Source organism: Plectrocnemia conspersa, unplaced genomic scaffold, assembly GCF_051122295.1.
Source record: "Plectrocnemia conspersa isolate PC_06_02 unplaced genomic scaffold, ASM5112229v1 ptg000011l, whole genome shotgun sequence".
NCBI lineage: Eukaryota > Metazoa > Arthropoda > Insecta > Trichoptera > Polycentropodidae > Plectrocnemia > Plectrocnemia conspersa.
In genome coordinates this window covers 10,495,817-10,520,742 of record NW_028277175.1, presented here as the reverse complement: position 1 = coordinate 10,520,742, position 24,926 = coordinate 10,495,817, and the positions used below count along the sequence as shown (strand labels likewise).

Below are 24,926 nucleotides of genomic sequence, written 5' to 3'. Positions count from 1 at the left end.
TCTTTTATTATCGTCTGCGATAATTAAAGGAAACAATAAATCAATGCAAGCTCAAGGCTACAAAAAGGGAAAATATGGAGCTTCTCAGAAATATGATGCATTTAATAAAATAATGAACGTTTTTTCTACGGAAAGTGATTCAACTTTGATGATGTAATATTGGATTGCTATAGAAAAACTATAATAATTTATCAAAAAAATATTTTTTAAAGCCCCGAGGCAAGCGCCTCCCCGCCTTTGCGTAAACCCGCCAATGTATCTAATTTGTTTTTTAGTTCCTATACCATGGTCTTTTAATCTGCTTGTCTATTCTCGGTGGATTTTTGTATTGACAAATATCACATACGTAATGTTTTTTTATTTTTTTATTAATACATATATATACATACTTGCTTCTATGTTATCTCTTCACGTTCAGGGAAAAAACGAAAATATTTTCACTACAAAAAATAAGTTTCTAGATATATTTAAACCTAATTATTGAAAATAAAATGGATACATGTTTAACTTAAAATGATCGTTAAGGACAATAAACTGTGAAATTGACAACACTTATCAGACCCCTACTCGATGTAATACTTCTGGAAAAAAATCAAAATGTTGAAGGGAAAACTATTTTTTTTATAAAAGAGGGTTTGAAAACTTGAATAAACGCAAACAATAAGTCATAAATAATAATCCGAATCATATTAATACTTAAATATATTTAAAATAAGGCCTTAAATCATTTTCTAATAAAACAAATTAACTTTTCGAATTCTTAATATTTTTATTAAAATATGAATTTTGAGTAAATTGATTTTTACATTTACTAACTAAAAGAGAATTAACATTGCTTCTAACGTTTCTTTGTATGCAGCATATTTTTCTTATGTTTTGTTTTATTAATAGGTAGTTAATTAAAACTTTTTTAAATGTACATATTTAATTTAACATTTTTATTCCATATTTTTTGTATACAAAGATTGTCTATGGAAACCAGTTGTCAAAAAAAGTTAACCTTTGAGGTGTGACCAGTTTTCCTTGAAAAGTATGTCATTTTAAGAAAAGAAAATGTTTGGCAGCACGTGCAGATTCTTAGCTCGTCGTGGAACCCGATTGGCTTTTGCGAGTCAATCTAGGAGCCTCCAAACGCCATCGGGTCGCACCACGCACTTCGGATTTGAAACTGTGGACGAAAATGAAAAGGCAGGAAAAGGTACAAAAGGTAACTCGCCCCATTACATCGCCATCTTTTATAATAAAATCAATTTTTCTAGTTTACGAAGTGTTTAAAACTGTTGCGGACAAATACGACGTAATGAACGATGCCATGTCTTTCGGCATACACAGATTATGGAAGGACGCTTTCATTCAACGTTTGGCACCGATGAACGGAACGAAGCTCCTCGACGTTGCGGGAGGAACTGGTAATCATATTTTATTCATATATAAAAACGAATACTTTCTTATGTTTAATTATTTAATTTGCTTTTAGGTGATATCGCTTTTCGTTATATAAATGCGTTGAAAAGCTTACCGAACAAGAGCAAGAAAGAAATTCCGGGCAGTCACGTTTCTGTGTTTGATATAAATCAGAATATGTTAGACGTCGGTAAAAAACGAGCTGAAGGGTGAGTTCTAATTGATCAATCATTTTTATTATTATTGATAATAATTTAATGTTCTCGTTTACAGATTAAAAATTACAGCAAATAGTAACATTGATATTGATTGGATATGCGGAGATGCCGAAGATACCAAATTGCCTGATGAAAGCTATTCTGCTTATACAATCGCATTTGGAATAAGAAATTGTACGCACATTGACAAGGTACAAGGTTTTTGCGTCATCAATTATTTCGAAATATTGTCTCGATACGTGAGAAAGTCCACTATTACGACGGTTTTTTTTTTTTTACATTATTGTTCAAAATAATCCATTTTTTCAATACTTCATTGAATATCATTTCCTTCTCAGGTGTTTTTTAAGGTATATAAATTGATGGGAATGCCCCCAGTGTCAGGCTACGAAGTTTTCAATCTCCCCCTGTAATTCTATTCTATATTTCAAATATTCTTTTCTTGAGGCTTTACCCCATCAACATCTCTTAATTTTTTAGAAATAATATTTACCTGCATAATAATTTGCCGAATGAATAGTAATGTAGGTGCTAGAACTTATTTTAGTGATGGCAGTCATTAAAATGTTTTTCCTTTCTTTAGCCAGCTTTGATCTGCATCAATGTTTATATCAATGCATCTGATTTAATTACATATAATTTACTGTAAAATCCTTCTGTAACTTGATACTAAAACAACTTAAGCTGAAACAAGTGAATCATCAAATTTTAATTTGCTCTTCCCTTCAGTAGCCATACTATTTTCATTTGAGAATATTTGCAGCTATACCAAGAGCTATATTTATTGACATTTAACGATTGTCATCTGAATTTGTTACAGGTTTTAGATGAAGCTTACAGAGTTCTTCAACCAGGTGGCCGATTTATGTGTCTAGAATTCAGCAAATTAGAATCGGAACAATTACAATGGTACTTACCGATATTATATTCAACCTGAATAACATAAATAATGAATCACATTTTCAGTATTTATGATCAATATTCGTTCAACGTCATCCCGGTTATGGGACAGTTAATAGCCGGACAATGGAAGCCTTACCAATATTTGGTGGAAAGCATTAAGAAGTTTCCTGATCAGGTTAACTTTTAGCAGTCTTCTTTAAAAATTATTATTTTATTTAATATATCGATTTATTTCAGGAAACCTTCAAAGATATGATAGAGACCGCAGGCTTCAGACACGTATCGTACGAAAATCTGACATTTGGAGTTTGCTCGATCCATTCGGGGTTTAAATTATAATCGTTTACATTCGGTTCATTGTTAATTTTGAGAGTATATGTATATTATAGTTTGTTGGGAAATAAAAACGCAATCAAGTACAACACTTAATGACTCGTTTATTGCCACAAAATAACTAAAAGATTCCTTTTACAGCGACAAGCTTGTTTTTCAATCATAATATTAAGATAAATCTTTCAAACATAACTTAAATAACAATAATGGCCGTACGGTTTTCATGGATTAAAAAAAAAAGTCTTCGTTATTGCTATGATGCAAAATCTAAGATTTAAGTACAACTTACGCAACACCAGCTCATTGTAATCGACACAATGTCACTCCTTATTCGATAAGCTCAAATTTTTATTACAAACCTATACCCGTCTTCGGCGAAAGATGCGAAACAGAAAATTAAAAAATGAGCCGTCGTTGAAAAAAAACTAGATTAAATACGAAAGATATACAAATCGGCATTTTACACATTCTCACGTCTCGCAGGAATTATTTAATAATTCGAGAACTGCGAGAAAATTATTTCGCATTCGACCTTTTGAACATTAAAAATTTGAATCTTATTTTAAACTTTTTTACTTCGAATAGATTACCTTTAAGTTAACGCTTATTATTAATAATTGAGACTTCATGGAAACGAAATGTTAAATTATAAAATGGGTTAGAATAAAAGCTACGTCCTTGTCATAGATGATTTTTAATATTTTATTTTCATAATTAACTGCTTTGTTTATTCACATTTAATAATTCAATACCCTTTTACAAATTGAATGTAATTTTTACAGGTGCATTTTTAAAGATCGATAATACAATTATAAGATAAAGATTTGTGCACATCTTATAGCAACCGAGGGTAAGAATAACTCAGATCTGTATTTTACAAATAAAATAATGAAAATATAACGCACCACACAAATGAATTTACTCGTGAACTTTTATAGTTACAATTGGTAGTAACGATTTTTTTATATTTATATTAACTAGTTTAATTTCCAACTCTGAATACTCGGAATATATTTCGTCATCGAATGTAAACAAACTGAGGTTTGTTTTAAATTTTTATAACATACCGTCAAAACAGAACAACATAAATTAATAAACCAACGAATTGGTTGGGAAATTTACATATATAACGTATATAATTTTAAATTATCATATTCATATTATAATTATATAATAATATATAATAAACCGACCGGAGCGCACTGCTACGACACGATTAAATTAACTAAAACTTCCCTTTTATACAGACGTACAATGTAAATATCGCACAATATATTTTTCTAAGTTTTGTCTCTTTACAAGAAAAATACTGGTAATTTGGGAAATTATATACTTCGAGTGACGAGAATGAACACTGAATAATAAGAGATGGAGGGTACATGCATATCATTACGGTACGTCCGATCTTTAACCGCTTTTAAAGAGCAATATGGCTACTTGGCCGAGATAAAAATAGATGAAGTGACGAGTCTCGTGAGTTACGTACGATCCAAAGTTACGCCCGACTATGCAATGCCATGTGGGATTGTATTTCTTGTCAAACTCTTTTTTGATGTACGCGGCGATGTCCTGAAACGAAAAATATCACAATTTAGTATTATAACGAGGAGCAATTTCAATAAAAAAAATCGACGTTATATCACCTTTTCTATGTTGTATTTCTCGAGAGCTTGAGTTGCGCAGTCCACCGCGTCCTGCTGCATCTCGTCCCCCATGTCGGCATTTTTAATCACAGCTTTTCTGTCGCACATCTTGCTTTCGATTCTGCATAAAGAAAAGCACATATCAATTGACGTATTGCATAACGATCAAAATTTACAGAGTACCTATCGTTGTTTTTTATGTGTACGCATACTCGAGCCGAAGCGTTCAATTCAGTCATCAAACGTTCTAAGGTATGTTATATGTCGAAGCATAGCGGAGAGACTCGTTAACTATGCTATAAAAGTATTGCCTAGTCGACCAAAGTTTGATCAATAATCTCAACCCCGAACGACTGTATTATATTACCGAGCGACTAATCTATTCGGTTTCACCCCACGCGAAAAAAAAATATTACTCGATATAAATAATAAACATACCTACAATAATTGAAAATTATTGTTGCAGATATACAAAAACACAAATATCTTATATTATATTTCGTAATATGTAATTGGGTCAATAAAAGAAAATCTATGGTAGACCTTGACCTAGTTGCATATTTACAATTTACGACAAAATATTTACAATTTACCACAAAAATTGCAAATCAGGTCATTTTTAGAGCGACGTTGATTAATAATTTTTGAGAGAAAATATTCAAATACTTGTTGAAAATCAGAATACTAAAGCTCATAATCTTCAGAGATTTGATTGAATTGACTGACATTTGCCAATCTATTTTTCTTTCGAGCTCTCAAATTTATAGGATTATTCATAAGACTAAATGTATGTATGGCTCAACTTTTAAGAGAACAAAATTTCTGCATTGATTTTTGGTTTAGAATTCAATTTTTTATGTCTGATTTCAACCATAAAATTTGCATTTTTATTAGACTCGTAAATAATATGCGAAAATGGAAATTTCTTGACGTCATAAACCAGCCGGTCAGTAGACAAGAAGTAAAAATGTACTGTATTATAATCACACTAACTTCAAATGCACAAGCCGAATATCTATCTGAGAAGCAAACACATTTTGTTTAAATAATGTACTGCGGTTGAAATAATACTGATTTTTCTCTAAATTTGTATAGAAACGTCGATTGCAACCAAGTGTATTTTTATAAATGAAAAATTACATTGAAGAGAACACTGTTGGATTAATTACGGTTATTAGACGTTTTAAGAAACAAGTCTGGATAATTAAATAGAATATGTTGATGTATTATCCTCCGAAGAAAATAAATTATGCTTTGCATTTTCATAGAACAGGATCCTGAAAAATTTGTATTTAATAACCCGGAATCGTTATCCCTTTCAATTGTAGATAAAAGATACATCTTCAGCCTGAGACGTTAATTCAGCCACCATTAAATTTCAATTGAGACAATAAGAATTCAATTTAGGGCCAACTCTCAGTTTTTCAGCTTTTCATCAACATTTCAGCTTTTTCCATTTCATTAAGATTCTTAGTATTTAATTGAATGATATGCATTTGTATTTGTCTGGCCAAATTCAAAGGGGTCCCTGTTGCAGCGTTCATATTAAGACATTTTATAACAATAACCGAATTTTAACCAATAGGAGAGCGCAAAAATAAAACAATTATCCCTTTCGAGAAGTCAAAAATCCACATCAAAAGCAATAAAAATAAAGGCGCCGACACGATTTTATTGCTTTTGACGTGAATTTTTGACTTCTGAGAAGTGATAATTGTTTTTACGCCCTCCTATTAACCAGAATTCGGTCTGAACATACTATTACCAACAATCTTATTTCAGAAGTCCGTAGTAATATCGGTAAGGATAGCTATCATATTTTTAAAACATAGTTTAATATTCAATGTGAAATGCGATGTTTGTCTGTGCTTCTTCAGCTGATGAGAGACGAGTTGACTTAATTTGTATTTTGGAGCTGACTTAGTGAATTCTAAGACTATAATTAGTTATAGAAGTTTCATTCGGTTAGGTGTGGGTTTGAATAGCAAATAGACGTTTCACAACTGTCAAATTGAGTTTCGTAGACATTTTAAAGCAACATATCAGCGCCTGTCAGTTAAATTATATTATCACTAGTAAAAATATATATCTACTGGTGAAAATGCAATAGGACTTCACTAGTGAAAATATAGATTTACCGAAAAACACACATTCACTAACATTTATACATCACACATAAATACAAATCATATAATGAATTGAAATCATATAATTTTACTAGCACCTGCCAGATAAATTATATTTTTACTACTAAAAATAGATATAATTTCACTGAAATGAATTGTTGAAAATTTAAAAAAAAATCGAGATAGATTCGAGACTGTTTTAGATTATTTTTGAGGGATTGCCTGAGAATAAAATATGGTATATTTTAAAGAAATCATCATTGAACAGAAAATTGTAATAAAGTCTCTCATAATGAATAAATGCGGTAGTATTTATTTGCTGCCAAAGTTAGAAGGTCTTGGCTTAAATTAGTCACAAGAAAATAGTACAATAAACAGAACTGTACAACACTAGTCAAATATGAAATTTTGAATCTACCCTGGTACCTTTATAAAAAATATAAGGTGTCAAGTTGAAATTATCGTTATATGAAAGACCTAACCTTAAAATTAGGGGGAGTAGTTTCAGACGTTGCCCTTTCGGATACGTTTCGCATATGTTTCCTCGTTTTATGACCGAATGCCGGTATTGGCACTGGTTCAAAAAATACACCTACAGGTGTTTCGCACGCGCGTTCGACCATTTCATGTGAAACATCCGCATCGATACAAAAATCGATTAGTATGCGGTGAAAACCGTACGAGATTTCAGCTCAGCGTTGATCGATAATATGACACGGCCCGTTCGGGGCGGACGGGAGACGGAATCGGCCGGCGGACCGCCTCCCAGTTTTCGCTCGCCGAAGAAGCGTTGCGATTTCTAGTTCATTCGAAAAAATGGAAGTTTCGCGGCGGGAGAACGTCGAGCGATAAATGAAAGGGCGAGCGAAACGCGCGAAGAGACTCACCGGTTTCGTAGCGAGGTAGACTCGGCGCTGACCCGATCGAGAGACGGCTGTTCGAGACGGAGCTGCGTCCGCTGCGGCTCTACGACTGCCTCGGCACCGACAAGATGGCGCCCTCGTCGCTCAGATTCTATTTGTCCGAATCGGCAGATGCGTCCCGTCGCAAACTAGCAACACTATACCGTTTTTTTACATTCGATAATCCGATCCTCCGTTCTAGCATTATATTTATATCGATTCAAAATTACCAAAACAAAACTTATTACTTTACTGCATATTATATGAATACTATTTATTATTATTTTTAATTAATATACGAGAAAGAGATGAAAACATTAAAACTTTGGCTGCTAAGCGACGATATATCATTATTCAATAATAAGTAATTATAATTTTTATTTGACATTTTGAAATAAATATTTTGTGTAACAATTATTTGGCAAAGATAATGTTTATATTTATAACACAAGTTATAGTTTTAAAATAAATACGCGAAAAATTCAAAACATCCCGCTAAGATAACACATTAATAAAAATATTGCAATACCATAGTATTTGTTATTTTAGCTACGCTAAAATGCAATACAACTGACGATCATCTTATAAGGGGCAATTTATTTATTTTATAATGATCAAAACTTGGCGTCTCTCTGGTAACACTGATGTGACGGCAGTGGAGGGCAGCACATTCCTTTGACGGATCTCGACAGGAAGATTACATGTCCGTCACACGGGCGGCTGATTTTAGAGACGGTCAAACACAATAAGAAAAAATTAAGAGTTACTTTTTTTCTGTAATACGATTCTCGAAAGTATTTTGGCAATCTCTTTTTATGTAAATGCCATTACTAGGCCGGCACGTATTGAACCACACATGCCGTTTCCTTTGACACAAAAATACTAGTTAATTTTAAACGTTTTATTGTTTGCAAAAAAATGCGCATTCTTCAACATTATTTGTTCAGCGTCAAGTACCTGATCCACAACTGGGGGCAAACGTGAAACTATCGTTTATTCGTCTGAACAGCAAAATCAATTGAAAATAAATCATAGCAAGTGAACAACAGTGACTATTGTTGGTAAGCGAAAGATTTTAGGGGCGGCCAAATGCACCAAGAAAAGTTAAAAAAAAAATTAAATTTACAAAATGTAATGTTTTAACTTATTCATAATAAATATTTCCGGCAGTTGCTTGATGGTTCTATGAATTTTAAATTTTATCTCGCGTAAGGAGAATGTATAAATTGGTCTCGTCGACGTCGAGCCCATTATGTTATAGGAAAGTACTATTATTTTACTTGAAAGAATTCTACAGATGCCCGCTCGAAACGACAAAAAATCACTCAGTCTTCGGCTTGCCACCTTCTGTCGAGCATCGACTTTCTTGTTATTGTTTTCTACAAATGTTTAAAGAAATAATGACAATGACTTAAACTAGAAATTATGTATTGAAATCCCAATTTTTTTAATATATGAAAATTTGTCGGGGGGGGGGGGGGTCATGTTTTCACACGGGCGGCCCTGATATCAACTAACACCGCAAGCGATGTAGTGAAATAATTTTGTTAGTCATTCCTATATTGACAGCGTACCGCAATTGTAGCTCTGCGACACCCTCGAAGTATTCAGTTATTTTACATTTAATTTTATTTATATTATACTACTATAATCTAAATATTTAATGTAGACTTTAATTCTAATAAATTACATATAAGCACATTAGATTTTAAATTATTATTTTTAAATAATATAAATCAAAGATTGTTTATGTTATGTAGAAATTGCAATTTACCAATGTAATCATTTTTTAAGTAATAATTTTCATTATATTGAAGTTAGGGTTTTTTTTATTAAAAATGTTTTACTTTTTTATGCCAGTAGATATTAACAACTCGAGTTAGTTTAGTTTATAATTTATAATTTATAAAATGTCAGGCAATGGTCGATTCAGAATGTGTTAAGGTGCAATAGGGCAACATTAATTTCGCAGGCGTCGACCGTCGGCGTCGCATCGTCTGTCGAAATGTCCGGCGGAGGCAGCGGCGGGGGCCGCAACGAGTGTCGCATTTACGTGGGGAACCTGCCGCCCGACATCCGCACCAAGGACATCCAGGATTTGTTCTACAAGTTCGGCGCCGTCACCTTTGTGGACCTGAAGAACCGCCGCGGTCCCCCGTTTGCGTTCGTCGAGTTCGAGGACGCCAGGTGGGTGCTCGTTCGTTCGGGCCGCTCCACTTTCCGCCTTCTACCTTCCATCTTCATACTTTCCCGCTCGCATTACAGGGACGCGGACGACGCCGTTAGAGCGAGAGACGGCTACGACTACGACGGTTACAGGCTTCGCGTCGAGTTCCCGCGCGGCGGAGGCCCCGGCGGCAGGGGTGGAGGCCGTGGCGACAGACCGGCCGGCAACTCCAGAGGAGGAAGGGGGCCACCAGCGAGGCGTTCCGAGTTCCGTGTCATCGTTACCGGTAAATTACTATGTTTAATTCAAATGTCGATTGCACCATTAACTATTTCAGATGCACTCTTTGTTCGTTGTATATATAAATACTTATTGTTATTTTTGTTCCACTACTATATACATTCAGTGTTTATCCATAAGTCAGTAAACAGCCCTGTCGTATAAAAATTTCAGATTCATCGCTGAAACTGATTGATTATAACAGTCTATAATTTATATAGGCAATAACTTAATCGACGAACACACACAATAATTATTGTGGACGACTTTCCATTATAACTTTTATAAATATTTTCACCACGATACAGTTACAACTACTAGAACTAAAATAAATCTCAAATCATGTATTTTAATATCGGCCAAATTCAATTTTGGAAAACTGTAACAGATTCTGCTCTTTTAATTGAAAACTGATTCATTTATCGATTTAAGTTGTATTGTTTGTGAATTTGTTTTCAAAACTTGGTCAATCCTCTCTGCTTGTTTTTTTAACCTATTGTTTCCAAAATAAAAAAATAGATCTAAATTATTTAAAAAATGTTGAGCTCGACCCGACATACGAGTTCAAAGGGTTAAAACAAGTTTTTAAATATCTGAACAAAATGACAAGTAATTGCTCGCCATTTAGGTAACAACACTCACAACCTCATGTTTTTTTAAATGGCGATTTTCAATGCTATTCATTATGCTGAGAACTTTTATTACACTTTTATGAGTTACGGATATTACACAACAGAAAAGTTCATAGCGTATGCAATAGGTTTTAGAGATTTTTTGTAGTGTTGTTTTTAATAAGCCCGTGCGATATAAGGGTTGTTGGTTTTGAGCCTGTGGTCTGCATGTGCATACCATACGTTTATAGACATAATGCGTTGCAATGTAAAGTAAGTTGCAAGATTAGAAAGTGTCACTTGTTAAGTATTCCTCTACAAACATATATTTACATTAAAAGACACACAAGTCACTTAGTAATTTTGTTATTAGTGTAGTACATCAGCTTATTTTTTAAGTCCATAAATTTGTCAGTTGAAGACAAAATATCGTAATCGTTGATAACTTTATATAGAATTTTAAATATAACAACTAAAAAAAGTACTTACTTAAATTTTTTATTTAGAAATTTTCATCAATGTAAATCTCACATTTTTTATCTACATATAGGTCTACCTAGCTCGGGCTCTTGGCAAGATCTCAAAGATCACATGAGGGAAGCCGGCGATGTGTGTTTCGCGGACGCGTTCAAAGACGGGACCGGGGTTGTAGAATTTCTGCGACTTGAAGATATGAAATACGCCGTTAAAAAGTTGGACGATTCCAGATTCAGGTCCCACGAGGTAAGTCCGTTGATTCGTATGATTATTTTGAACGATTTAATTTACGTTTGTTATCATTTTATAGGGTGAAGTTTCTTATATTCGCGTCAGAGAAGATTACGGTGACAACGGCGGCGATAATCGCTATGGAGGATCAGATAAAGAAAAACATAGGTGAGATTTTTCGTAAACGTTTTCAACGTGCCTTATCAGTAATATATTTATGGCATTAAAAACAAGTATCTGTTTTTGTACGACCTCGTTTTTCTTATCATGTTGTTTGTAAGTGAAACGCTATTAGATGAAAATATTTTTGAATCACAAATTACCATTTTTTTTATAATGCTTGCAGATCTTTTTAATATTTAATTACCTTGGCGGTTTAAATTTTTCTCTATAGCTTTCCTATTGGCTTTCAAAAGAAAAGCTTCATTTTAGTAAGAAGTATCTATTTTTCATTTTCAAAGGAGTGGGTAAAAAAAAAACTTGATTTACTTGACCTTCTCTTTTAACTTCTACCTCAGAATATTTTTTATAGGCGCTGAGGGATACTAATATTAATTTTATATTAAACCTTTTTTTTCAGATAAATTTATTATCTAATGAAATCTTCTTGTACTAATGAGTATACCTAAGATCTTGTAGACTGATGATTTACATGAAAATGCCATAAAAATTTAATTTTACCTAAAATTTGCTATGGTGAACCAGGGAAAACATACGAGCTGTCCGTCAAGGACATTTTAATATTGAAACGAAGAATTTGCAGGGTTTATTATGAAAGGAATGATATTATAATGAAAAAATGTACACATGTTATTTAAGCTCCTTTTCGTGTATTTTAATGGGTGTAATTTTTCAGGTCTCGTTCAAGATCGTATTCTTCGCACAGAAGTTCCCCGACCTATTCGCCAGTCCGTAGGGTATACAGTCCGTCTCGTTCCAGATCTCGTTCAGACTACTAAAATGCCACATATTTTTTACACGAAATGCTCCACAGCATAAGTCGCCGTCGTGGATTCAGTGTATGTATGCGTGTGTTTCAATTGTACAACAGATATTAATTTTCGGTATTAGTTTTGATATAAATTTATTATATTACGATTATTATAGATGATTTTGCTCCCGCGTGCTTTGTCTCGATGTATCGTTCAGTGAATTTTATCATTCCTATTTTTATTTTGAATTCAACGTTAGATATAAGATAACATAAACGATCACATAGTGTTGCATTTATTTGTATACGTGAGATTTCACACGCTGCATTTGAGTGATGTTCGTTAAATATATACTTTCGATGTGAAAAAATGTATAACAATCTAGTTGATATATATATCATATTTGTAGTATATTTACGTAGTGGAAGATCAAATAATAACTTGTAAAACTAATTCAATTTTTTTCTGTTCATATGTATGGAATGGCTGGGCTGGAAGCGCTGGCAGGATAGGAACGAAATGAGGATATATTTTTTGGATCCCTGGAGGACAGACGGTATTGGTCTCGGACACAATCCTCTGTTTGGATAGAGTGCGAGGAAAAATTGATTAGGATTTAAATGCCCGAGTCGGAATCTTAACGAATCGACGGATCGCTTTCCCCTGGATCGTTTGGACCGGATTTCGCTCCGACAGTCCCGTGACATTAGATTTTGTGTAGTGTACCGTAACATAACTGACCTCTCGACGTGACCGGTCTCTCCGTCGATCTTTTGCTTAGTGTTTTCGAAAACCACAAGTGATTTGCGTTCGGATCGATCGATAATCAGGAAATCACCGTGGGATCATTTCAATCGTAGAAACGTACGCTGCTGATGTGACATCGAGCAATAAAAAGATATGTAGGATTCTCATTTTTGGATGGTTCTTCACGAGGATACCCATAAGGACGAACGGTATGGTTGTGAAAAACATATATTAATTCTTAATTAATCAATAATTGTTTCACCTTGCATGAATCACGTTTGACCGTAACCGCTCCAGCCGCATGGGGTTGTGCGTTTTATCTTTTTATGTCTTTAATCGAAATCTAATACAAAATTCAATACAAAGACGTCTTGTCTACCTCACACAATTAATTAGTTTGTTTTCTTAATTGTACCGACGATTAAATTTAAAAATAAAGATTCGAGGCTTCCTCCTATCTATGCAAAGTTTCGAGGCAAATTATCAAAACTGCTGTCTTACTTTCATATCCCATAACTCTATTATCCAATAAATTAACTCATATCTTTTTAAAAAAAAATGAATGCGTTCATTGAGCAAAACCTGAACGCTGTTTATTTTTTCTATATTAATATATTTTTGTTTGTAAATCGACGTTTGATATATAAAAAAAATCATGTATATATTAATAGTTTACATATGGACAAAGTATGTGAATCGATACACGAATTTAACATCTATATAAGAATTAGATTTACTAGAATTTAAATCAAAAAAAGCTACATGCATACATATACGTATGTTTTTATTTTATTAAATTAACAGGTTTCTATTGTAGATTATCGTATATATTTAATTCTATACATATAAACTTTATTGCAGGCTATTTTTAATTTTGACAAATTTAAATTTGTGGAAAAATATTTTTTTTGTTCACTATTTGTGGTAATTACTGTGTGTATATTTCGTTAATAAAATAAATACTGATGAAATGATAACTGTGTATTATTTACTTTGCCTTTTTGTATACAGCTTATTCAAAGGATTGGTTGATATGGATTATATAGGTTGTCCCAAAATTAACGAACGAAATTAAATTCAACGAACTCTCTTCGCTGTGTATGGTCATTAGGCTTCACTTGTGTTAATTGAATTTTGTAAGCACGGAGACACAGATCTTTTGTGAGTATACGATGAAAAGAGATTCTTGAAATTTGCAGTTCTTGTCCACGTCGCCGAATTGATATTCCAGGATTTTCACCAACACACACACTGCTTCGATACTAACATTTGAACGGCTTGTTTTTGGACGACCAGTGTGTTTAGCGTCTCCAACTGATCCAGTCTCTGAATATAACACATTATAATGTTTAATTCAATTTTCATTGGTAATGTTCTCATATAGGTGTAAACAAATTCGCGGAAAACTGCATGCGTACACACCCTTATTTCCAACAACGATGATGAGCGTTGACTTCTTGGATGGACTATACACGTCTGGACTTCCAGCTAAAATTTATTAAGCATATTGAAAAACTCAGGTCTAAAGGGCTTGCTGTCATGCGGCCTTTAAGTGAAAATGAAATTGTATTATATAAACATCTAAATGGATTACAGATTAGCAATACCATACGTTTGCCGAAAACTTTATTTATTCAAAATAAAGGAGGAGAATTTAAACGAGCAATATATAAAATAATTGTTCCATAAAATTAATTGTTTGTATATTACTGTTGTATTAGGTACAAGTGAGTGGTAGCGAACGAGCATTGGCCATAATAGTCAACATCTTATGAATAATTCTCTGCGACGAATTCTTTTGCGAAGAAAAAATTGGAAGATTTACCTTACATAAATGCACAAACAATTCGTTTTATGGAACAAAGTATTTATTTAAATGCACATATCTCTTAAAATAATTATCTGTTAAATCGCACTTAAAATAAAGCAGTAAAAAAACACCTTTCTATATTAAAAAAACTTCAGAGAAGATTTGTAATACCATTAATAAAAAAAGCACTGCCATAATCATACCGAAAATACTATAAAAGTATACATGTGATTAGGGATTCCAATCCCAGGCCAAAATTTTGATCCCGGGATTTCGGTATTGCAATTAGTCGATCCCGGGATAATTTTCATGTTATTTTATCGATAAAATAATTTAAAATGAATAATACAATATATTTTTACATCTGTTTTTTATAACGTACAATGTATAAAGTACGTATAATTTTAGTCTTGGACTTAAAATAGAAAATAATATAATAAAAAAAAAAAAGGGAAGGTCTTATATATTTATTTGAGAAGATAAAAAATGAACTTTTTACAATGTATGTACATATGTACATTCATAGTCACAATTAATGGAAAAGATTATTTTGAAAAAACTCACGAAGTAACATCAAAGCATCAAGCGTTTCATCGTTTAGCCTTGATCTGATTTTGGTTCCTAAGCAGCCTGCAGCTGAAAAAGCACGTTCAGACTCACAACCTCAAAGATTCACAGATGACACGTGCAACTCGCGCAAGTTTGTATACGAAATATAACGATTTTGTCAATAATAATTCGATTGTGCTTGATAAATCAATCAATCCAAAAAATTCGGGATTATGTTTTATAATCCCGGGACTCATCAGGTATTGAAAATCGTTTGGGATGCCGGGATCCGGGATCCCGGGATTGGAATCCCTACATGTGATCATATTGACTCACCAATCTCCAAAATCGGCGACTGCAACAAGAATAAACTTAAATTCAAGTATAGACATAAAATGCTTAAACGTATCTTGCTTTAGAGGTGTAAATTAAATTTTCTGTAGTTCCAGTTTTCTAGTTATGTAAGTAGACATATCTTAAAATGATTACCTGTAAAATCATTTTGTATTTTTCAATTTCTTTTTGTAAACTATAAAATGGTTATAATCTAGTAAATTGTATTTCATTTTAAAGTATGTATTTCTAAGGATTCTTAACTTTGTAATAAATGTTTATATAATATAAATAAAAAATCTCAACGTCTTGATTGGAATCTTCGGATTATTTGTATTTCGGATCTTTCGGCTATACCCGTTTTGAATTCCACTTAGCCTTTAAAATAGTTTTGTACCGTAAAAAAATAAAACACATTTTAAGAAGATTTTCACCCAGTTATTGGCTGTATTTTCTATTGGAATATATGTTGAACTGTACGATAAACAGTTTTCCTCCTAATATTGAATGTTATTGAAACTGATTTGGATTAGCTCTAATTCTCCATATTTTCAACCAGTTCTGGATCTTGCTTTAATATATTGCTCCTTGTGAGATGAATTATGATTAGTGGTGTAGTTCTAAAAAAATAAGTACCGAAATGCTATCCCCTTTCGACTGATCAATGAGATTTTGGTTTATATGAACCTGGAGATGGTAAAATAACCAGGCTAATTAGTTGGTTGCGTTGTATTTGAGTTGTACACTATGGTGTTTAAAAGCATGCTGTCAGTGACTAACCATTTAGGCTCAAAGAATATTTATCAGATCTTCAAACGAATCTTAACGGAACACTTTCTGGTCTTCGAAGAATGTACCGGTACGACGTTCCGGCCCCATTACACCACTGATTATGATAATGTCACCAGATGTCCTCTTTTGTGGAGGATTGTCCTAAAACACGTCTTTCTCGAACCAAAATTTCCGAGATGGCCTTTTATTTTTAGTGCTCTTTTGATGTTTTCATTTTTAGTTTTGGTTTTTGATATCAAGAATTTATTCCAAACTTCAAATTTATCAGATAGATGTTTATTCATCTGCTAGTTAACCTAGTATATTTTTCAAGTATGACTACAATAAAAAAATGATAACTTGGAAGTGTATTTTTCAATTTTGATTATTTTGACTAAACCACAACAGATTTGTAAAGACAACATATATTATACATATATAACGAGCAAGTTTTCAAACAGCTGTTTATTTCATTTTGATTTAATATAATCTTTATTGGGACGTTTTTGCATTTGAAATACCTTTCAACATTGCCTTTTTAACGGTGGTAGTCTTATAAATAATCATAAATGTATATATATATACCCTAAAAATGAACATGTTATTTAATTCTATGTCACGTACGTATATTTTGTAAAGAATAATACTAATTAACCATTATGCACGTACATTATCAAAGTAATATAACCAACCACGATAATTTAATCAGTTGTTTTTAATTAATTACACCTTGTGGTCAATAGAAAAAAATAAAGTACCACAAAATGCACACAGCACTACTTTGTAAGATCAGATTTATAACGGTGGATATTCACCAAATTTATCAGTGTCACATAGCTCGGCGTTACGTGATCATTTACTAGTGAGTTAAAATTATAATATTTTAATACAAATAATCTTAATTTAATGTTTATTTTATTCTTTATTTGTAGAATTGTAATAAATCAAAAATTGTAAAAACATGTCTTCCAAAAACGATTTGTTACTCCTCTTTGACCGCCCTAGCGAACCTGTCTTCGTTCCAAAGGGCAACGATGGAACTGTTTTTGAAGTTCCTGACAAGTTTTTGGTAAATCGTAATCACATATTAATAATGAATTACTCATAAATACATTTTTTAACTAAATGCAATTACAGACTGATAGATATAAGAAGGTTGGTCAACAAAACTTGGCCAACCGATTTGGAGAAGATACTGGCAAGAAGATTCCCGTTCGTAACATTTCTATCCCAAATCTGGAACTTCCTTTGCAACTCCCAAGAAGGGACATCTTCTCTCTGTTCATCCCCAAGCATAGGAAAATGGCTGGAAGGCTCATTGATGTTTTCATGGGTATGAGAAAATATATTTGCAAAATGATTATTGATCTTTTATTACCATATGTATATTTTAAGGCATGCGCAACGTTGAAGACTTAAAATCTGTCGCCGTATATTGCCGTGATCGTATCAACCCTTACATGTTCAACTATGCTCTATCTGTTGCACTTTTACACAGGTATGTTACATTTTGTATTATTATCATGATAAATACGTGGCTAGATATATATTTTTTAATTACACAATATTGATGTAAATGTCACTATTTATTTATTTTTGCAGAACTTTTATTGTAAATATTCAGACTGATTTCAGCTTTTTAAAGACACTAACTTTGGCAAAATACTCAAAATATATCTTTAATTAATTTCTTATGATTTATTATTTAAACTTTAATGATAAATGTAAAAATAATTAAAAAAATAAATAAAAAACGAGTTATAATAATTTATATGAAAAATACTAATTTTGTAAATTAATTATAAGGTACATTTTAAAAACTATAAAATTAAAATTTTAATTTTAAACTTATATTCTATACTTCGGGCTCTAAATTTTTATTATAAATATTTTAAGTATGTGAAGAAATATATATTTTTAGTATGAAAGTCACTATCAACAATACATTTTCTGACAAAAGGATAATTTTTGTTATTGTAGTGATTTTTTATAATTATAAGATAATTTCATAAAAAATGTTATTACTTTTTTCTTGATTTCCTATTTTTTATGAATACCATACCATGTAACCATAAATAATGATATCAAATGTCAAAATAGATAATAAATACAAAATACTTATATTTTAAAAATAGATCTTATCAAAATTTAGCTTCAAATTAATTTAATATATACTATAAATCAATCATTAAATCTAATTAAAAATTATTTTATTATTTTTTCAAAAAAAAAACATTGTTTTACTAAAAGATAAAAATGAGATTGACTATATCTAAAAACAAAACTGGTAAGAAAAAATCTAATGATTCAACATATAATTTTACGTTTTTATCGAGTGTTTTTATGTACATATTTGGCAGAAAAATGTAATAAAAACATAACTATCTAACAGGAAATAATTATAAAAAAATTGTCAGTAGTTGAACTAGTCGTTCAAATTATATATAAAAGGTTCAGACGTTTCGTTTTGTTTAATTTATTCAGGGAAGACACTAAAGATTTGCCTCTACCCAACTTTTTGGAAACCTTTCCCGACAAGTATGTGGATGGAGCTATTTTTAACCGAGTCCGAGAGGAAGCCACTGTGGTACCTGACGGTTCCAGGGCAAGTATTATTTTAATCTTATCGCTCAACCATCCTATCAAAGTTCCTGTGTTTTTATGTGTGTGGTTATCCATTTCCGTTGAACGCATTGAACGAAAATATAACGATAATATTTATTGTATACAACAAATTATAGACCCCAATCATCATTCCGAGAGATTACACCGCATCCGATTTAGATGAAGAACATAGAGTTGCATATTTCCGTGAAGATATGGGAATCAATCTACATCACTGGCATTGGCATTTGGTGTATCCGTTCACTTCTGCGAACCGTGCTATCGTAGCCAAGGATAGACGTGGAGAGTTGTTCTATTATATGCATCAGCAAGTTGTTGCTAGGTACTATTCCTATAATATTAAATATATATTGATGTTATGGTATTATAACATTATTGAATTTTCAGGTACAACTTTGAACGATTGAGTAACAACTTGAGGAGAGTCATCCGTTTTAATGATTTACGAGCTGCAATTCCGGAGGCATACTTCCCAAAGATGGATTCTCTTGTTGCCAGCAGAGCCTGGCCACCTAGGTTAGTATTTTAAAACATAAAATCATTATTGAGTAATTTTTAAAAATGGATATTTTATTTAGGTTTGCTAATACTCGTCTATCAGACGTGAACAGGTCAGTGGATCAAATCAGAGTCGATATCTCAGATTTGGAACAATGGAGAGATCGCTTCAGGGCAGCAATCGAGCAAGGATTTGTCATCGACGTAAGCTTAACATCAATAACAATGCATATGAAAGAAACTCATTGATGAATGCTTTTTTAGAGCAACAACCGTCGCATACCTTTGACCGAAGAGGGTGGAATCGACATCTTAGGAAACATAATGGAAGCCTCGATGCTCACGCCCAACGCCTCATACTATGGAGATTTTCATAATATGGGACATGTCCTAATTGCTCTATCTCACGATCCTGACCATAGACATTTGGTAAATCTATACTGCTATTATGATATTCTATTTTAAATATATCTTAATCTAATATCTTATTTATTATAAAAAAATAGGAGACATTCAGCATCATGGGAGATTCGGCGACGGCCATGAGAGATCCTATATTCTATCGTTGGCATGCGAACATCGACGATATGTTCCAGCTCTACAAAGGAGCACTTCCAAGATACACTACAGCTAGGGTATTCTTATTAATTTGAATAGTGTATGCTTTATTTGTTTTACTTACACTTTAACTTTTATATTAGTTGAATTATCCTGGCATTACTGTCACCGGGGTAAGAGTCGATACTCAAGGCGGAACTGCCAATCAATTCAGCACGTTCTGGCAACAGAGTGACGTCGATTTCTCCAGAGGAATGGACTTTGCTCCGCGAGGATCAGTGTTTGCTCGTTTCACACATTTGCAACACATGCCATTTACTTACAAGTACATTTATTTATTTAAATTAAATTAAGACCATCGTGACCTAACATGTTACCCAATGCGTCACGATGGTCGAATATACATAACTACATATATTTTTAAGCAGCTTACTTAAAATTACTGTATTTTTATAGCATCACCGTGAATAACGCCACTGGAAACCAAGTATTCGGCACAGTGCGCATCTTCATGGCACCAAAGGCTGACGAAAGGGGTCTGCCAATGCAATTGCGCGAACAAAAGAACCTCATGATTGAGCTCGACAAATTCATGGTTACTTGTGAGTATAAATTTTACTCACTTCAAATGTAAAGACCAAAAGTATAATTAATAAAACGTTTTAGTGAACAACGGATCGAATAACATTCAAAGAAGATCGACCGAATCAACAGTCACTATTCCGTTCGAGAGAACGTTCAGGAATCAAACTCAGCGACCAGGCGAGGGCACCGCAGCTGAAGCTGAATACAACTTCTGCGGTTGCGGATGGCCTAATCACATGTTGATACCTAAAGGAACGCCTCAAGGAATGCCGGCAGATTTGTTTGTGATGGTTTCCAACTATAATGATGATAATGTAAGTTATTTTGATCTGGCATTAAATTTAAACGTGTTAATTAATATAATGCAGTTAATTATAATATCTGTTGTGACGTACATGTGCAAATAATAAATTCCCTTACAGCTACAGTCGCATGTAAGGTGACCTGACGTCCTTTTTGAGGAGGATTTTCTTCAAACAAAAATTTCAGATATGCCTTTTTTATTTTTAAAGTTTTCCTTTGATATTTTCAAAATCTGGTCATCTTAAATATATGCAATAGTTAAGAATAATTTTGTAGTTGTTTTAACACACACTTTTTAAAACAACACAATTAGCTTAAGCACAATTACTCACAAGTAATATATACATTTACATACTTATCATTATTTATTTACATGCAATGTATAAATGTTACAATGAATGTATATTTTTCGGTGAAGTTACATTTTCATTAGTAAAGTCCAAATACATTTACGTATATATATATTTCTATTAGAGAAAATATAATTGACTTCTATATGAGAGTATTGGGCAAAGTATATTAAAACCGAATTTTGGTCCAAGATAACCAAACATTTCCACTGCAACGGCACAATTTTATTGGTTTTGACATGGATTTTTGACTGAAAAGGGATAATTGTTTTTTGCGCTCTCCTATTGGTCAAAATTTGGTTTAGATATGCTTCATTCGATTCTTACTTACTATAAGTCGTAGTATTGTTATAAAAGTCTTAATATGAACGCTGCATAACCGAGCGACGGCACGATTTTATTGCTTTTGATGTGGATTCTAAGCAGACGTCATTTGGGGAAGAGGACAGATAGAGGAATTTGCTCCACCCCTCTTGAATTTATATTTTTGTGGAAAAAATTAAAAGTCATTTAATGGGTTAAATTCTGATCATTGATAATCAATATACACCTATATGTATGTATGAGAAAAAATGTTTCATGGTGACAGTTATCGTGTCCTTATAAATATAAAAATATTGCCTTTTGATTCCGAGAGCCAGATATTCTGAGTAATTTGAAAATTATAATTTTAGATTGACACACAATGGATCTATGTGTCATTCTTCAGTTTAAATTGTATTTGTCTATTTTTCTGCTATACAAGGCAATGTTTTATATGCAAAATCAACACTTGTTTTCCGTTATTTTTAGGTTGTGCAAGATTTGGTCGGTACGTGTAACGATGCTGGAAGCTATTGCGGAGTGAGGGACCGACTCTATCCAGACAGGAGATCGATGGGATATCCGTTCGACAGAATGCCGAGAGATGGAGCCGACACCCTCGCCGATTTCCTCACACCCAACATGAGAGTCCAAGATGTGACAATCAGGTTCACAGATAGAACCGTACTCAGAGCGGCCAGTCAATAAAATACCTAACGCTAGTCTACTTATAATTAAATCATTCATTACTTATTAACAATATATTAGGTTAAATCTTATATTATATATAATATGAAATAATAAAGCCAGTTGATATGATACATGTTTTATTATTTAAACAGATTAATAAATTTTGTACTTTAATATAAATTGATTTATAACATTTTTTTTATAAAGGCGTATTGACTAATGTGAATTTACGAAGCAGTAATCTGCAGTTCTCTAAGTTTCCGGCGCACATCTCCAAATAGAGCTGCAGAGATAGCGCTCTCGGTGAGTTGATCGGATGCAAGTGGTTCCGAGCGAAGGGCAAATCCCCGACCAGAGTGTGGCACACGGCCGTGTTCAACCATATTGCGAATCCGATGGCGTCTTTCGTAGCAGGATTTAGTTTACTTGTATAGTTGTGAATTACGTTTGGATTCAACTGATCCAATGCTTCGATCGGTTTATCTAGAGCTACTAAAGCTTCGGCCGAATATAAATGAGCTAATAAGCATTGCACGGGCGAAGTGGAACACGTTAATAATTTCAAAGCCATTTCTAACGCTGTCGATGGATCGTTCAATTTTAGCGATACGAACGCATATAGTAATAAGACCTTACTTTTTAGATCGTTATATTGCTTAAAATTGATCGGATTACTAGGAATGACTAAATATACTAATTCGTCGGTTTCTTTATCCTTATCCGGTAATAAGTGTAGAGCGTTTTTGAGACATAGTCCGGAGAACTCGAGCGTTAAAGAAGGAATGGCGTACGATTCGCTCAATATTGAATATCTATCCTTGTTTATATGACCCGGGATTAGCTTTGTGTGCGGTCCTGAACCCACTTTTCTGAATACGTTATCTTGCGAAACGGATTTATTGTAATGTTTGATACAACAATCGGCCAAATGATACCAAATTCTCGGATTGTTCTGAAAGTGTCTCACCGCCTCTACGAAACATTCGAACGCATCTTCCGGTCTATTAGCGTTCAATAATGATATTCCTAAGTTGAATACGTAGACGGGTCGATCTTTAGCTCCGTTCAAAAATCCGTCACTGATAGATTGTTTAAGTAGCTGCGTATACTCTTGAATCGTTCGTTGCATATAAACGACTGATAAATTATGTTTTTGTATTGCCGAATATAAAACGCTGAAGTTGTTGTTCAAAGTTGGCCATAGATCTTTATGATTCGCTTCGACGAATTGATCGTATTGTCGAAGAGTAAGCATCGCATCGTTTATTTCGCCGTTAACGAAGTGTTGGTGCGCTTTTAAAATAAGACCGTCGATGGATTGTACGGTCGCAGGCGGCCTCATCTTGACTTGGTTCATCAGACAAGCCCGGAGTCTAGTTCGATTCGCAAACTCTTTACAATTTGGCTTTTGAAAGAACGTCGCGTTCTGATCGGCGATTTGAATGGTTCGGTTTGGCAGCCGGCAGCATAAACATACTTCCATCAACAACAGAACGATACTGCTTGCGAGATGATGATCTCCGATTCTTTCTTTGAAAGATATCAATTTCTCTAGTATCTTGCGACTTTGTGCAAAATAGTTATGTTGATACAACATAACCGCGCACGAGTAATATATGGCAGCGTCCGTCGGGGAGGAAATCTCATCGGGTTCGACGTTAGGCCAAGGACTTCCCAAGATCTGTACGAGCTCCTTTTTGAACGCTGTTGTGTTTTTGCACCCGCTTTGATGATATTCCACGAGCGCTTTATTGAACAGGACTCGTCGGTTCTTCGTGTGGCCGGCCAGATTGTTGAGACGAGCCAAGCAGTCGTCGAATCTGCCGTCCTTGAAATCCCGCACGGCTCTGACTGCCGGTTCGGCGGGATCTGGCTCAGGAACGGTAGCGTTTGCCATCGCGGCGGAAGACATGTCAAATCGCTATACTTCACACAACACTCTGCTGCTATTGGTAGCACTGACGTATGTTCCATATTACCCCCATTTCAAATATTTATTATAAATAGTATATCGAGAGTAACTAAGTTTTTTAAACGCACAGGCGACTGCCTGCTTATGGTATACCAGTAAAATAACTCCCTTTCTCCGAACAAAGAGTTTTAATTTATAAAAATAAAGTCAATATCATAAAATACATTATACCCAATCAAAAGTAAAATTGCAAAAAATTTGCTATCTTTTTTATTTTATTGAAAATCTTGTTAATGTACAATAATGATAAACTATCATTTGAGTCAGCAAACTCCGAGGAAATTAATGTATGATATTATCGATAGTTGAATGGTCTTATTTTGTAAAAGCATTCATGTCGCCCATGCATAGGGCCGCTGAGAAAAAAATCGGACCCAGGTGCTTATTGTTGCAATTACACACAGATTGAGCCGCTCTAGTAATATTTTATTGAATGCTTACTAATTAGTTACATGTTATTTTATCTATGTATATGACGACAAATGAGATCGACAGATGAGGCCCCGCCGATCATCCGATTCTCGTCGCAGTTTGCCAAAGAATGTGCTGCCCTCCGCCGCCGTCGCATCAATATTACCAGAGTGTCATCTAGTTTTGCCCATAATA

General features: G+C 33.4%; 5 protein-coding genes across 6 annotated transcripts; 3 read left to right on the top strand and 2 right to left on the bottom strand.

The window, feature by feature from the left end:
* Positions 1–984: 984 nt before the first annotated feature.
* Coq5 (ubiquinone biosynthesis protein COQ3, mitochondrial) lies at positions 985–2,954 on the top strand. The gene is made up of 7 exons (XM_088197672.1): positions 985–1,198; positions 1,260–1,409; positions 1,478–1,613; positions 1,678–1,813; positions 2,443–2,531; positions 2,589–2,700; positions 2,763–2,954. Exons 1-7 carry the CDS (start codon positions 1,054–1,056, stop codon positions 2,862–2,864), a joined length of 870 nt encoding a protein of 289 aa, XP_088053798.1. The 5' UTR covers positions 985–1,053; the 3' UTR covers positions 2,865–2,954.
* LOC148229460 (dynein light chain 1, cytoplasmic) lies at positions 2,945–7,653 on the bottom strand. Its single transcript, XM_088197700.1, has 3 exons — positions 7,515–7,653; positions 4,502–4,622; positions 2,945–4,427 (listed from the first exon to the last, which is right to left on the bottom strand). Exons 2-3 carry the CDS (start codon positions 4,607–4,609, stop codon positions 4,266–4,268), a joined length of 270 nt encoding a protein of 89 aa, XP_088053826.1. The 5' UTR covers positions 4,610–4,622; positions 7,515–7,653; the 3' UTR covers positions 2,945–4,265.
* A 1,838-nt stretch (positions 7,654–9,491) lies between these two features.
* On the top strand, positions 9,492–13,947 carry SF2 (splicing factor 2). 2 transcript variants are annotated; one of them, XR_015811390.1, is made up of 5 exons: positions 9,492–9,716; positions 9,795–10,319; positions 10,364–11,309; positions 11,374–11,462; positions 12,151–13,947. XR_015811390.1 is itself a non-coding variant. In XM_088197674.1 (5 exons), the coding sequence occupies exons 1-5, from the start codon at positions 9,535–9,537 to the stop codon at positions 12,251–12,253; spliced, it is 735 nt and encodes a 244-aa protein (XP_088053800.1). In that variant the 5' UTR covers positions 9,492–9,534; the 3' UTR covers positions 12,254–13,947. The 2 variants fall into 2 exon arrangements, 1 of the variants encoding a protein (XP_088053800.1); XM_088197674.1 differs by having other exon boundaries at positions 9,795–9,982; positions 11,137–11,309.
* Positions 13,948–17,186: 3,239 nt separating this feature from the next.
* Positions 17,187–22,477, top strand: PPO2 (Prophenoloxidase 2). Its single transcript, XM_088197612.1, has 14 exons — positions 17,187–17,298; positions 17,369–17,505; positions 17,574–17,769; positions 17,832–17,934; positions 18,921–19,041; positions 19,178–19,383; positions 19,449–19,577; positions 19,640–19,763; positions 19,824–19,988; positions 20,066–20,194; positions 20,261–20,442; positions 20,574–20,719; positions 20,784–21,016; positions 22,148–22,477. The coding sequence occupies exons 2-14, from the start codon at positions 17,398–17,400 to the stop codon at positions 22,364–22,366; spliced, it is 2,061 nt and encodes a 686-aa protein (XP_088053738.1). The 5' UTR covers positions 17,187–17,298; positions 17,369–17,397; the 3' UTR covers positions 22,367–22,477.
* Not10 (CCR4-NOT transcription complex subunit 10) lies at positions 22,469–24,290 on the bottom strand. Its single transcript, XM_088197630.1, has one exon. The coding sequence runs from the start codon at positions 24,258–24,260 to the stop codon at positions 22,548–22,550; it is 1,713 nt and encodes a 570-aa protein (XP_088053756.1). The 5' UTR covers positions 24,261–24,290; the 3' UTR covers positions 22,469–22,547.
* Positions 24,291–24,926: the final 636 nt, after the last annotated feature.